Here is a 13596-nt window from a genome sequence, read left to right as displayed (position 1 = left end):
GTATGGGTTGGATCTGTAGATGTCTAAGGAAGATACTAGCGTTAGAGAGGGGTAGTGAGCTGGAGGCAGATATTTTTCAGGAAGATGGAAAGGCATTTCACGAATGAGTTTGTGTGCTTGTAGAGAATGTTCCTCTAGACTCCTGCAGTGCAGCAGGGACTTGCCCTCTGCCCTCGGGTGGCAGAACGAGCTGTACCTCAGGAAGGACAGAAGGGAACATCTCCTGTCAGTCAGTGTGTGTTTCTGCCGAGTATTTTTCCTTAAGAAAAGAGTATTTACTCACTGCTACGCATGTGTTCCTTCTCAGCAGTGTGGGAGACCTAGCTGCTGATCTGTTAGGGTGGTTCTGATTATCATCTCGCGTTCCAACTCTTCTCTCAAAGAACATAGGCTGCCGCCAGGCAGTGAGCAAAGGCTGCCGAACGCACTGTAATCCAAAGCGTAGAAATACTTACTTCAGTCTGTAAAGTGAACCCTAACAGCAGCTGTGCTGAGCATGTACTGACCAGTGGCGCTGGAATGTTAACGCTACGTTGCAGGCTGGGTTTCTCTTGGTTTTGCACAGGTAGATGGTCTTTCTCCTGTTTAATGAGATGTCTTTAAAGTTGTTAATGTTGCTTTATATTGGTTTGCCAAGGCTTTTCTGACTTCGCTGCAATGGAAATCTTTTCTTAAGGGGTTCTCTGGAACTTGTCTTCGTGTGACGCAGTGAAGATGACAATCATTAGAGATGCTCTGTCAACACTAACGAACACCGTGATAGTGCCACATTCGGGGTGGAACAGTTCTTCCTTTGATGATGATCATAAAATTAAATTTCAGACTTCCCTAGTTCTACGCAATACTACAGGATGCCTGAGGTAAATGTGCTGCAAGACTGCCTTTTACAGAGTAATTGTGTTATCCAACAGGCCCTTTTTACACTGTGCTTTTTAAGACAAAAGCGTTGTTGCATATTCTATAAATTACATATAGTTCTATCATTTAGACTACATATAGTTCTATCATTTAGACTGCTTTTGCGTTTATTTTTTTTTTCCATATTGGAAAAACATGAAAGGTACAAAGTCAGTCGCTAGGGAGATGTTAACTATAACGGCTAGTGGTTACATTTTGGTTGTTTTTTTTATAAATTATGGTCATTGCACTTTTCCCCTATTAACAACTGCAATTTTTGCATTGTGTATGGGGCTTATGAGTATTATTTAGGGATATTGGTGATTCTTTACTGTTGTATACATTTAAATAATTATGTTTGTATATGCGTACAGATCAGTGAAGAAATGTTCGACTGTTCCCTTTGTGGATTTCTCAAACAGCAGTAGGAAGGAAAAAAAGTATTCAGAATAATGAAAGGCAAGACTAAAATACCTGAAAACATAATTCAAGGGTCAGGGGCAGTATGTGAGCTATTTCTGTTCATTTGTAGGGTTGTTTATCATTTGAATTTATTAGATCTCAAGCTGTGTTCCCTTAAACAGCAGAGTAAGGCCATTGTGTTCAAACGGAACTGGGATTGCTTTTTGTTTGCCGGTAACCCTCCTAAACTTCAGAATGTTTGAGTAAACTGCTTCGTTGTTGTTGTTCGTTGGGCTGCTTTTCGAGACAAGGAGTTTAACACTGCTTCTGAACCTCGGGTTGTGCAAATGTGATACCTGGAGAAGAAGCACCGCCCTAGACAGGCATGGTGCCATGTTTTAGCAGCCGTGCAGTACCGTTTTAGTGGGCATCCAGTCATGGTGTGAGCTTCAGGTTTTGCAGTACAGTGATCATGAAGGCAAATCCTGGCCTACACCCTTTGCTGCTTACTCTAAGGCGCAGTGCAGCCTTTTCCACCCCCTTCGCCCTGAGAAGTTGTTCTTCTGTCCACGTAGCACTGTTACCAGTGTTAACGGGGCTGCACCGCAGCACGGAGCACAGAAGGGACCCAGTTTTTAGAAGGGCCCACGAAGGGTACTGCCAGCCCGGCCGAGCTCGGCAACCCCTGCTGCAGCGCGTACGAGCCCTGGGCTGGGGCTTGTGCCGCCGCGGGGGCTCGGAATGGAAGAGCTGTGGGAAGGGGGCTCTCCTCAGAGCCGGTTGTGTCCGTGCTGTCTTGAAACGGCGGTTTGGAATCCCACTGATCCAAGAATTGGGGGTGGGTTGCTGCACAGAATGGCATGTTTGCTTTTAACTTCCCAATCATCACTGAGCTGTGTAAGAAACTCCTGCAAGCTGTCTGACACAACGATGGTGCGTCTGCCGGCCTGTGAACATGCCGTGTTCCTTTTTCATTTCAACCCTTCAGGAACCTGAGCTCAGCCGGCGAAGAAGCCCGGAAGCAGATGAGGTCTTGCGAAGGGCTGGTCGATTCACTGCTTTATGTGATCCACACGTGTGTGAACACGTCGGATTACGACAGCAAGGTGTGTGCACGCTTCACGGAAGTCATTTTAGTGCTAAACTGTGTGTCTCCTAGGGTCTTTTGGGGCTTGTATAGTATAATTTAGCACTGTGATGTGGTTAGCTCAACTGGTCTTCCCTCCTAACCCCGGTTTACTGATGCACAAACAAATCCTGATGCATAATGCCGTGTTTTTCATTTTCATCAGTGTTGAAGTATTCAGTCTTTAATAATAGTAAGCTCTTGTCCTTTTCATTTTCAGAATACTAAAAAATAAGCCACTACAGTGAAGATTACTGTTCTAAATATTTTCCTGTTTGAGGGTATTGGGAGAGAGGCTGCAGCTTTCTCAGACAAACAGACAAAGCAATGCCCCAGGGCCCAGAATTAGTTGAGGGCTTGTGCTCCAAATGCCTTTTCACCTCTGCTTCCTTTGGTTGATTTGCTTTATCGCTATGTAAGGAAGCAACTAATTACATGGCATCTTTCTGGTTTGGCTTCAGACAGTGGAAAACTGCGTGTGCACCTTGAGAAACCTTTCATACCGTTTGGAGCTGGAGGTACCTCAGGCACGTCTGTTGGGAATCAATGAATTGGATGACTTGTTAGGAAAAGAATCACCCAGCAAAGACTCGGAGCCAAGTTGCTGGGGGAAAAAAAAGAAGAAGAAAAAAAAAACTTCGCAGGAGGATCAGGTTTGCCGTTTCCATTGTGATACAAATATATCAGCTGTAGTGTAGATAATGGTGGGGGGAGAACATAGCCTGAAGAAAAACTGTCGTGAGTTGAAGGAAAATACAGAGGTTTCATGTCGTGACAAATAGATGTTCATTTCCCAGTGGGATGGAGTGGGCCCCATACCAGGATTTTCCAAGTCTCCTAAAGGGGTGGAAATGCTGTGGCACCCATCTGTGGTAAAGCCGTACCTGACACTCCTCGCAGAAAGCTCCAACCCAGCCACTCTAGAGGGCTCTGCAGGATCTCTCCAGAACCTTTCTGCGGGCAACTGGAAGGTATGTGAATTCCTACTCTTCCATTGTCGTATTTTAGCTGGGTTTTTTATAAGGAATTGGAACGTGTCTGGAAGGAACATGTGATTTTTCTAGTATGTGTCTGAGCATCTCTGGTGCGTATCCTCAGCGCGTAGGTGCTGCAGTAATGTCATTCCACAGTGTGAGGCAGTGACAAAGATGGTAGGCAGGAAGAGCGGTGGGGAAACTGGCCTTTTGACATTGGTACCATTCATTTTAAGTGAACAGAAAAAGCTTTCTTCCAGTGCCTATTAGGGCAAAGTAGCCTTGTAGCACCTTCTAACTGCGAGTTCGGGTGGGAAGGTACTGTCAAAACAAGACCAGCATAAATAAGTAGTTTGTATTGCTTTATTATTTGTATTATTTATTTCCATACATTCTTGCTTGTGGCCCTTACATACAGTATGTCACAAAAGCACCCCATGAGAAGAGTTTATTAATGTTATGTAGTTGCCTTGGAGAGATTAAAAAAAAAAAAAACATTAATTGCTTCCTTTGCATGTAGAAAAACAACCAAGACTTCTTCATTTTATGACCATTATAAAATTGGTCTTTAAACTGTTCCCTTTTCAATAATTTGTCACCTGTCAAGATATTTTGTCTGTTAGACCACTTTTTTAGGCATTGCTGTAAGAAGAATGAGTGAAAAACAACAGAGCCAACCCTTTCTAATAATAGAAAAGATAGGCATTTAGCACGTCGTCTTTTCTTTGGCAAACTACGGCTAACGTACTTGGGAATTACAGTCTAGGAAGAGATTATTCCAGTCAGGATGCTGCAGCAGACTTGTGAGTAACTGGAGTTTTATTACAGTTTGCAGCATACATTCGAGCTGCCGTAAGAAAAGAAAAAGGACTGCCGATCCTCGTGGAGCTGCTGCGCATGGATAACGACAGAGTCGTTTCGTCTGTGGCAACTGCCTTAAGGAACATGGCACTGGATGTTCGGAACAAGGAGCTCATCGGTAAGGCCAGAACCATACTGACTGCCCGACTCGCTCTGAAAGAACACGAGGAGATGCTGCCAATACTTGATTTTTCTGTATCACGTCGGTTGAGTCACAGGAACGAATCATTTTGACAGCAGTAGCTTTTCAGAGCGATGTTGATGCTATAGTTTGCCTTTAGCCTTTTTGCAGGGCCATCTCTTTACAACGGATGGAAGTCACCTCAGCTAAACTAAACTGGGTGGGAAGCTGTCAGTACAAAATACGATGGAAAACACGACTCCGCTTCCTTGGAGCTAAACCGTAACCTCCTCAGAGGGTTTCAAGGTCCCTTATGTATCGTAACAGGACAGGACAGCTCTGCTGTCAGTGCATCAGTAGATACTTCAACTTAATGGTGTTGGGTAGGGAGAGAGGGAGGAAATCTCTCCTAGTAAAATGTTTCCACGAAACCCCAGATATAGAGCAGTATATATGTGTCTTTGCTGAGTTAAGTAATCAACAATGGTGCCTGGCAGAAAAACTTACTGTTTCCCTTTTGTCACTTTTAATGTTTAATACTTTAAGCATTCAACTGTGCCTTTCTCATCGAGCGTTTAAAAAAAAAAAAAAAACAAACAACGTTTTTCCTGCCTTGATCACAAATCTCAGACTGTTGTGGCAAGTGTTGAACACGCCTCACCCCCAGCCCCAGACTGCTGTGGCCTAGACCCATGTCACGATCTAAAAAAGTTTTGGTTTTGTTGCAGGAGCATTTTCTGTGGTGTAGTCTAGTGGGCCAAGTATACAACAACTACATGTACAGAAAAGCCTATCGTTATTCCCCAAAAGATAGGTGCAGGTGAATAGAACTTTATTGTATGTTTCTGAAGCTTCTTCACCTTGGATGTTCAGAACGTGTTTTCTTGCAGTGCAGGCATTGCACATGTAAGGCGATAGTAAAGAGAAGAGTCTGTTCTCTAGCACCAGCCATGTGCAGGTCATGCTAAGGTAATATTCTCTTTTCAGGCTTTTTTTTCCCCCTCTGCCTGGCAGAACTTTTCGGTTCAGGAATGCGCCTCCACCTGTTCCCTCTCCCTCCCAAAGCCTTAACTATGAACGAATTACTGGCTTTCAGATGCACTCTGAAACTAATCTTTGTGTAAAGTACTTGACACTGAAGTGAGTCATGGATTACCCCGTGCTAGGAAGGTATTTCATGCAGCTTTACTGGCGTTGCTAGGGGCAGGAATAAGGGGTTTACATGGTCTACATTCTGAATAAGCAACTGGGGACTCCAGCAATACCAGTATAAGTTGGTATACGCAGACGTGTGTCGACGAGCTTGCTGAAAGGCTGGCAGTGACAGTGTACCGCTGTGTGAGCACTGCTGGTGCTGGCTTTCCAGTGTGTTCAAAAAGTTGGTCCTTTTGTCTGCAGAATTCCTTTTGGGCTACTTTTTCCCCCTCAGGCACATTATGCAAATAGAAGCCAATGGCTTTGTGTAAAGCTTATTCATTACTCACTGCTATGTAAAAATACATTTCTTCCATCAAATCAATTAACCATTCAATTACCAGCACAGCCTAAACAGGAACAAAAAATTACCTTAGCTTTGGTTAAGGTCCTTCCGTTGTGTGCAGCGTGACTGTTCCTATGCACCAGTCAGTAACTGAAATCTGAAAGAGCCCAGATCTGATCTCTTATGGGTACAAATAAGGTGAACAGAATGCCTGAAAGAAAATTCCAAGTTACTGCAAGGGTTTCTTTGACCCTCCTATAAATGAAGCCTCAGAATGTGCACCACTCCTTCCGTCCATAATGAATGGCGTAACATTCTGCCTGGAACGATTCTGCTTTCTCCAGATAATTCCTGTTTGCAGATGCTCCTGTTGCAAAAATGCAACTTCTCACATTTTTAAGCTAAAAGGAAAAAAAAAAAAAAAAAAGATTGATCCCTGGTCTCTGACTCTGTGTAAAATGTGACTTCTGGGAAGGTTTCTGTGGTTCTGATCCTGCGTTTCTTTCTGATGCAGTTTTGTGGTGAGTCCTATAATTTCAAAGTACCAAATTTCTCAGTACCAAAACGTATTTTCTTACGTGGTTCTGTTGCTGGATTTTTATAGGTAAATACGCCATGCGAGACCTGGTTAATCGACTTCCAGGAGGCAACGGTCCAAGCATATTGTCTGATGAGACCGTAGCAGCAATCTGCTGTGCTTTGCATGAGGTCACTAGTAAAAACATGGAAAACGCCAAAGCCCTCGCCGATACAGGAGGAATAGAAAAGCTGGTGAACATAACAAAAGGAAGAGGTGACAGGCAAGTAGGCAGCAAAGTTCATACCTAAGCTGTTTCTCTGTTCCATTTAAAATGCCTAAGAACATGGGAAATGTTTTTTGAGTAAAAAAAAACAAAAAAAAAACAAAAAAAAACACCCAACCAAAAAATAATTTGCTTTTGCAGTCCTGATCACGAGTAGCTAACGAAGTCTGAATCATGCTGGGAAAGGGAGGCAGTTGGTGCCACCGTTCTCGTGCAGTGGGTTCTCCCCCTCAGGCTTTTACAGTCACATGCGGTAATCGCACCAGTGGGGCCTGCGCAGGTGGAACAGCATTGAAAAGAACGCGTCCCCTCTCAAACGCCTCCAAGGTTAACAGGATATTCAGAGCTTCTCAAAGTCGGCGTGCGTTAGCGCCTGACACGCAGGACGTGTCGCAGCAGCCGTTACAGCTGGCACGGCCGCTTGGCAGGCTGCAAGGACGGCTGGGCCTGCCCAGGGGTTCACCCGCCAGCGGGACTTTCGCAGAGGAGTGCGGAGCACATGGTGATCGAGGAGACCTGGTGTGCTGCGGACGGACGGGCACGGCTGGGCCATCCCCCCTGCGAGGGCTTTGTTAGCGGAGTGCCACGCTGGGCTGGATCGGGCGGTAATAAAACCTTTCAGCTGAGCGACGAGGGACGGGAACGTGTAATGGCTCCCGAGTTGTGCAGGGCCAGCGCGGAGCCAGCCCCACGAACCCACCTGGCTACCACCGCACCGCTGCTCTGCGTCCCTCGGCGGCGTGGCTGACCACGGCCACGGGCAGGGCTGTTGTATGAATGGGGTATGGCAGGTCTCCTCTCTGCGGAGAGCAGGGAGGTGGGGGTGCAGCCAGCCCTGTGCCTGGTGTTCAGTCGGGTGGTAATGGAGAGGAAAGGACCTCTTCTCGGAGAAGCTAGTCAGTGTGAATCACACATACCTCATTTTTAACAACGTCTTTGTCTCGAAAGAAACTGGGCTCTATCATGAGTACCCACAGTTCAGAACACTTTTAGATGTCCCAGGGACACAGGCTCTTTTCGACTGCAGCTGGGAGCGCAGTGATCCCTTCTGGGACTGCACTGGGCCATGGGGGCAATGCCTGAAGGTGCGTCTGCGCTTAAGGAGGCAAGAGGGTACGCTAGAACAATTTAACATCTTGTGGACATAGTAAGAGTGTCTACTCATTGATTAACACTTAGTAACTGCAATTTTTTTCAGTCCTTTTTTCGAAAACTGTTTTTGGATGAATCCTCACAGTGACAGAAAAAGGCCTGTGTTTGACACAGATGTTACGCTGTGGCCTTCAGTGACAAATCATTACTTCAGCAGCACTACCAGCTTACTGCCATTTCTTCTTAAAAAGATGGCATGATTTTATTTTTAGTAATAGCTAGAGCAATTTTCGTAGCCTTGCTCTCGAGAGCAGAGAAGTGTTTTCCCAACCAATAAAAGTTTTCAGTAGTGCAACGCAGAACTGAGAACAGGGTCTCGCTATGAGGATGTCTGGAGACACTTAATACCAGCTCTCTTTTATTTGATTATTCTTTTTCTACAGTTAGGAATTTTGCACAATGGTTTCAAGTATGTAGTCTTCGTTTTTTATAAAATGCACTAAATAGAACGTTTCTGTTCATGATTTTTAGTTCTCGCGGACAACAACAGCAGCCATTTCAACCCTTCTATCTGTATTCCTCACATGGGTGACCAGAAGGGAAAATGTCTAGGCTGGAGAGGGAGGTGACTGCCATGCCTAATCGGGTCCTGCACCGCCTTCTGGCGAGGTTGCAGACACAGCTGTGCCCACACTGCGGTAGTGCAGGCGCCTGTTACCAAGACCCGGCGAGATGACCTGACTTGCTTCACAGCATCGAGGTTTAGGCTGTTCTGTAGCTCAGGAACATTGTTCTTTTTAAGTGGAATTAAGTGGCTTTCTAGTAATGTAATGTTCTTTACTTGCTTAGATCCTCACTGAAGGTTGTCAAGGCGGCCGCCCAGGTACTGAATACATTATGGCAATACCGAGATCTCCGTAGCATTTATAAAAAGGTAAATTACAAAATTAGCCTACTCTGGAAAACAGTTCTACAAAACTCCTAACTTAATGAAAAGTGATTGATTTTGCTGGTTTTTTTCTTTTTGCCGCTCCACAGGACGGATGGAATCAAAGTCATTTTATTACACCGGTGTCAACACTAGAGCGAGAGAGGTTCAAGTCCCATCCTTCTTTATCAACAACAAATCAACAGATGTCACCTGTCATACAGTCAGGTCAGTCAAGAAATGTAGAGATTTACTGCAGGGGTACCTGGTATCCCATTTTTTCAACTCAGCCTCTCAGTTTACTGCTAATTCTGCCTAAAGGGTGGAGGTGAGCTGTCTCTCCTCTGTACTTAAACATAAGCACTTGGGGTACTCTGGAGGTTACCTTTGCTGTTGCTGTTGGCAGGCGGCATGTTCCACAGCCCAGGGGATGTCTCTACGTCAGCATTACAGTTTGGATAAGGAGCACTTTGACGCAAATCTCCCACTTACTCCTTAATGCAGCTCAAACTGCAGTCTCAGGAGGAGAACTGTATTCCTTTGGATGAAACTCAATCAGATGGTGTGCTTCCAGGCCACTGGTGTGCTCCAGCTGCTGATGGCGTTCAGCTCGTGGGACCAGGCTAGACCTGGTGCTCAGTAAAGTCCTCAGGGTTCCCGCCTGGACTTGGTTACTGACCGTTTCCCTCTACAAAGCCTCTCCTGTGCAGTATGTCTTGGCACTGTAGATGTAGCCTTACAGAACACAGGTACTTGACAGCATGGGAGGCATCAGACCAGTAGCAAGGAACCTGTTTCCATTCCCAGTTATGCGATGTCCCATTAGGATGAGCAAGACAAATACAAAAATCCTACTTTTCTGACGACTCCTCATTTCTTTCTTGCCTTTGTTCCTTTAACATCTTCAGTGCTAGGAGTTAGATATTCATGAGGGGGCTGACACAACCTATTCGAAGTCTTGTATATTGTCGTCATTTAGCATTTTATTTTATCTAATTTACTCTCTCATTTTTGTGTGAATCCATCTCTGTTAATACCGAAAACGATCTGTCTACCATGACTGCTGAAATAAGTGACCAGATCCTACAATAGTGTTGTTTAATTGCTTCTTTACATAAAAGTAACAACCCTCACACATGCCTTCATGACACGGTTGACCTGAAAGACAAGGGCTCAACCAGGGATTTATTTTCCTATGAGAAGTATACCCGCAGTGTCTTAAGAAGGGAAAGAAAGGGTATCTTTCATCCCAGAGTTCCTCTCAACCGCCACTCCTCTCAACACAGACCAATTCCTTTGTCTAGTGCCATACAACAGCAGTCTGCAGTTACCAGTTCTCAGAGGATTTCGTTATTCTGACCTTACTGTGTTCCACGTTCAGCCTTCTCCAGCCCTTCAGGGCTTCAGAGGAACGTCCTGGCCAAGTGTCTTTGTCACTCTCAACCTGCAGCATACTGAAGGCAGTTTTTACTTTTACACCTAGTTGCCAAGTTGCACGTGCTGGCATCAGGCCACCTTGCAGCCACAGGCTGTCCGAATTGTGCATCTATTGCCAGAGCCAAAAATGTCGTCTTGAAGTGAGCAACAACAAGGAAGCACATACAGCTTGGGCTCAGGGAATGGACCAGGTTCTGCTGCAGCATAAAGGGATATTCCAGTACCTACTGTCAGATTCCTGCCTCTGCGTGCTCTCTCCCAAGATGCGCTACCAGGACAACTGTGTTACCCCAGTTCTCTGAACTACAAGCAGGAAGTAAGATGGGCAGCTCTACCTGAATATTCAGAGGCTGTTGCACTTCAAAGAACGCTTAGTAAAAGATCCTCATGGGAAGTGTCTGCTTTTCTGTTCCAGAGCACGAACAGGCTCAACCTAGAGTAAGGTGGAAGCCTGGTGCCACGAGCACGTCCAGGGAGGGCATGGCGGCAGCGGCCCTGCTGGTACCGCATGCGCAGCAGCTGCGCGGCAGAACAGTTACGCTTGGCCCGCAGCAGCGGTTCTTGTTTCAGTCACTCCATTACGAACACACATTACGTTGGCCTGTGTCAGAATCTTAACAACACCCCCAAATTTAGCTTTTATTAGCAGTGAATATGCCAGGATAATATCAGTAATTAAACTATCCATAATAACACAAAATTGTGAGATACGATGTAGTGGACATGGCTTATGGAAGAAGGTATCATTGATTAACATTCTGAAGCAAAATTTTTAGCCATTATTTTAAAGTATTTTTCTCCTATGTTAATGGAGTCTTTCTAAGCAAACAAAACCCAGGTGGTCTGTAACAGGGAAGATTTAGCAAACAAACTTTTTACAGCTACAGAGGAGATTCAGCAGTAAGAATATTAAGCACTCCATGGTTCTGACCTTAGCAGGTTGTCAGCCAGCTGGAGCACCACATGTCCGAGATGCAGCCCTGCATGCTAACGGAAGCACAGGGATACAGGCGGGTACGTGGATGGCTGCAGCCAGGCAGGCTGTGAATTCTTCTGTCCTGTCCCAAGTCATAGGACGGACTTAACGATTCTGTTTAGGTGTAACTTACATAAAATCGTAAACATTAGCAGGAGTATCATCTTCAAATGCAAACAAATTACGTCATACGCAAACTGAAATGGGTGAGGGCTCCTATTCCAGTTGTAAGCATTACAGAGCAGTGACTCACCAGTAAAGGACAACATCAGCATCTCGTGATGCGTTGTCAATGGCCTGTGTCACTGAGGTTCTTTGTCCAGGAAAAACGATGTACTGGTTTTGTCCGTTACTCACATCTCTCTCGTTTGTTAATCCCTGAGGAAGGAAGGGATGAGAACAGAGGTTAGGTAGGGGAGAGGCTTTTGTTGTGTGTACTGATAATGCTCATTTTTCATCAGTTGGCAGTACATCCTCATCACCGGCTTTATTAGGAATTAGAGAGCCCCGCTCGGAGTACGAGAGAACACAGCCTTCTATGCAGTATTATAACAGCCAAGGAGATGTCATTACACATAAAGACATATATACTGGTAAGTCAGGGGAACTCTTAACTGGAATATGTAAAGGGTCCTTACATGAGGAGTTTATACAATAACAGTACGGACAGTTGCATTAGCAGGCTTGTTACTCAATGTTTTCCATTTTATTCATTCTATTCATGGCGTGTGGAACGGAGCAGGTTTTTCATCAGTGGCTGCTGTTTTCTTTAAAATTGCACACGTTACCAGAATAAGGGAAGATCTGTGTTTGTATTGGGAGGTGAGGGGTGTTTGGAACTTTTATTTAAAACTCTATTCCAGAAAATTGTTTTATTATGCCCATTTTATATATATATATTAAAAAAAATATGTTATAAATAATAACATGCGGTTGTCTAATATAATAATATATTAATTGGTTTTATTAAATTATACGAAGATTTCATCTTTTCCCTGATCTCCCTTTTGCTTCTTACCATTTGACACAAGTCGCAGAACAGAAATGACAGCGAATAAAGAGAAGGAAATTCCTTGTTTTAAAGGTTATTAGTCTGTAAAACAAAAAAAAAAGCAACACAGAAAAGCCTCTTGGTTTCAATTTAAGTACTGCAGAGAGACATAGTGTGCCTGTATTGTTTTATTGTATTATTAGTAGATACGAAAATCTGCAGACTTCCTTGTTTGGGCGCTACACTATTTCTTGTAGGTAAATTAGAAGCAAGTAGACTTACAGATGAAAGAATAAAGACTGAAGTTTATGCCGTAAACTGTTTTCTCACAGGTTCCAGCAAACCTTCACCAATTTACATCAGTTCCTATTCCTCACCAGCCAGAGAACAAAACAGACGACTACAGGTGACCCCAAAATTTTATTTTGGCATGACACCGGTAACAAGGCTCAGCACGTCGTGTGTAACGGAACTTGAGGGAGTTCTGAGTATACTGTGCAGTACTGGAGCGCTGCTGCTCTGGCGTGTATCTGAAGGCGCAGTTAACTTGTTAGCGGGCACTAGTGTACTGGAGCTGGCCGTGGCGGATGCACTCCCATTACCTTTGCGCTTGCCTTCTACAGTCACGTATTTCAGCATCTTCTTACGGTGGGATCCGAGACCACTTTCCTGACTTGACTTGGTGGTTTTGGTCAGCACAGTCAGGTTCTGTACTTTCCACTTATGCTCTAGAATTGCTTTTGAGAGTCCTTGGCTTCCCAGGGGATGCAGGAGGAGACATGCAGGCAGGCTTAGAGGTTTTTCCTCCATTTAGTTCCCTTTAAAAATCAGGTACATTTCATGGAGGTTTGAAACCTGTTACTGTTGTCATTGGCAGAGCTGCACTTAGCTTTTTAGGGAAAGGTTCTGTATAATGTGTAAGTTTGAGAAACAGTATTTTCTTTGCTAATTGTATTTTGAAAGCTTATTTTTCTATCATTTTGTCAACAGCATCAGCAATTGTACTACAGTCAAGAAGATACCAACAGGAAAAACTATGACGCGTACAGATTATACTTGCAGTCCCCACATAGCTACGAAGACCCATATTTTGATGATCGAGTTCACTTCCCTGCTTCTTCAGATTACACAACACAATACGGACTGAAATCAACCACCAATTACGTAGACTTTTATTCCACCAGACGATCTTCTTATAGAGCAGAACAGTACCCGGGTTCACCTGACTCCTGGGTGTAGCATCAAGAGAACAAAACAACCCTATATTTCTTATCTTGCTTGAGAAGAAATGGAATGGCCTCATTTGCTGTTTTGGTTATGAAATGTGGAAGTGAGATAAAAGAAGGAACAAGGAAGATTGATTACTGATTTTATTTTTTTAATATTTTTTTTGAGTGAGGAATCGTCAGGAGGAAAAGCTGGAAGGGATGGGGTTTTGCTCTGTTTAGGTGTTAGGCATAATTACTTGTAGCTCCTGTAGTCTGGTGAGGGTGTGGGCGATGTGATGA

The 13596-nt window shown here is 44.4% G+C and overlaps 1 protein-coding gene across 3 annotated transcripts in view; it reads left to right on the top strand.

Moving 5' to 3' along the window:
• The window catches only part of PKP4 (plakophilin 4), a 60334-nt gene extending 47007 nt beyond the window's left edge, over positions 1–13327 (top strand). For 2 of the 3 annotated variants that reach the window (XM_086465946.1, XM_009946880.2), the window contains exons 11-21: positions 677–860; positions 2288–2405; positions 2887–3078; positions 3223–3396; positions 4228–4378; positions 6466–6661; positions 8606–8690; positions 8795–8912; positions 11559–11690; positions 12421–12494; positions 13079–13327. In XM_086465946.1, the coding sequence (XP_086322072.1) occupies positions 677–860; positions 2288–2405; positions 2887–3078; positions 3223–3396; positions 4228–4378; positions 6466–6661; positions 8606–8690; positions 8795–8912; positions 11559–11690; positions 12421–12494; positions 13079–13327 (1673 nt within the window). The remainder of the gene's footprint in view (positions 1–676; positions 861–2287; positions 2406–2886; positions 3079–3222; positions 3397–4227; positions 4379–6465; positions 6662–8605; positions 8691–8794; positions 8913–11558; positions 11691–12420; positions 12495–13078) is intronic. The other variant, XM_009946882.2, reaches the window with a different exon arrangement.
• Positions 13328–13596: the final 269 nt, after the last annotated feature.

This window comes from Leptosomus discolor, chromosome 5 (genome assembly GCF_034619465.1).
Source record: "Leptosomus discolor isolate bLepDis1 chromosome 5, bLepDis1.hap2, whole genome shotgun sequence".
Classification (NCBI taxonomy): domain Eukaryota; kingdom Metazoa; phylum Chordata; class Aves; order Leptosomiformes; family Leptosomidae; genus Leptosomus; species Leptosomus discolor.
This window is presented reverse-complemented; position numbering and strand designations above follow the sequence as displayed.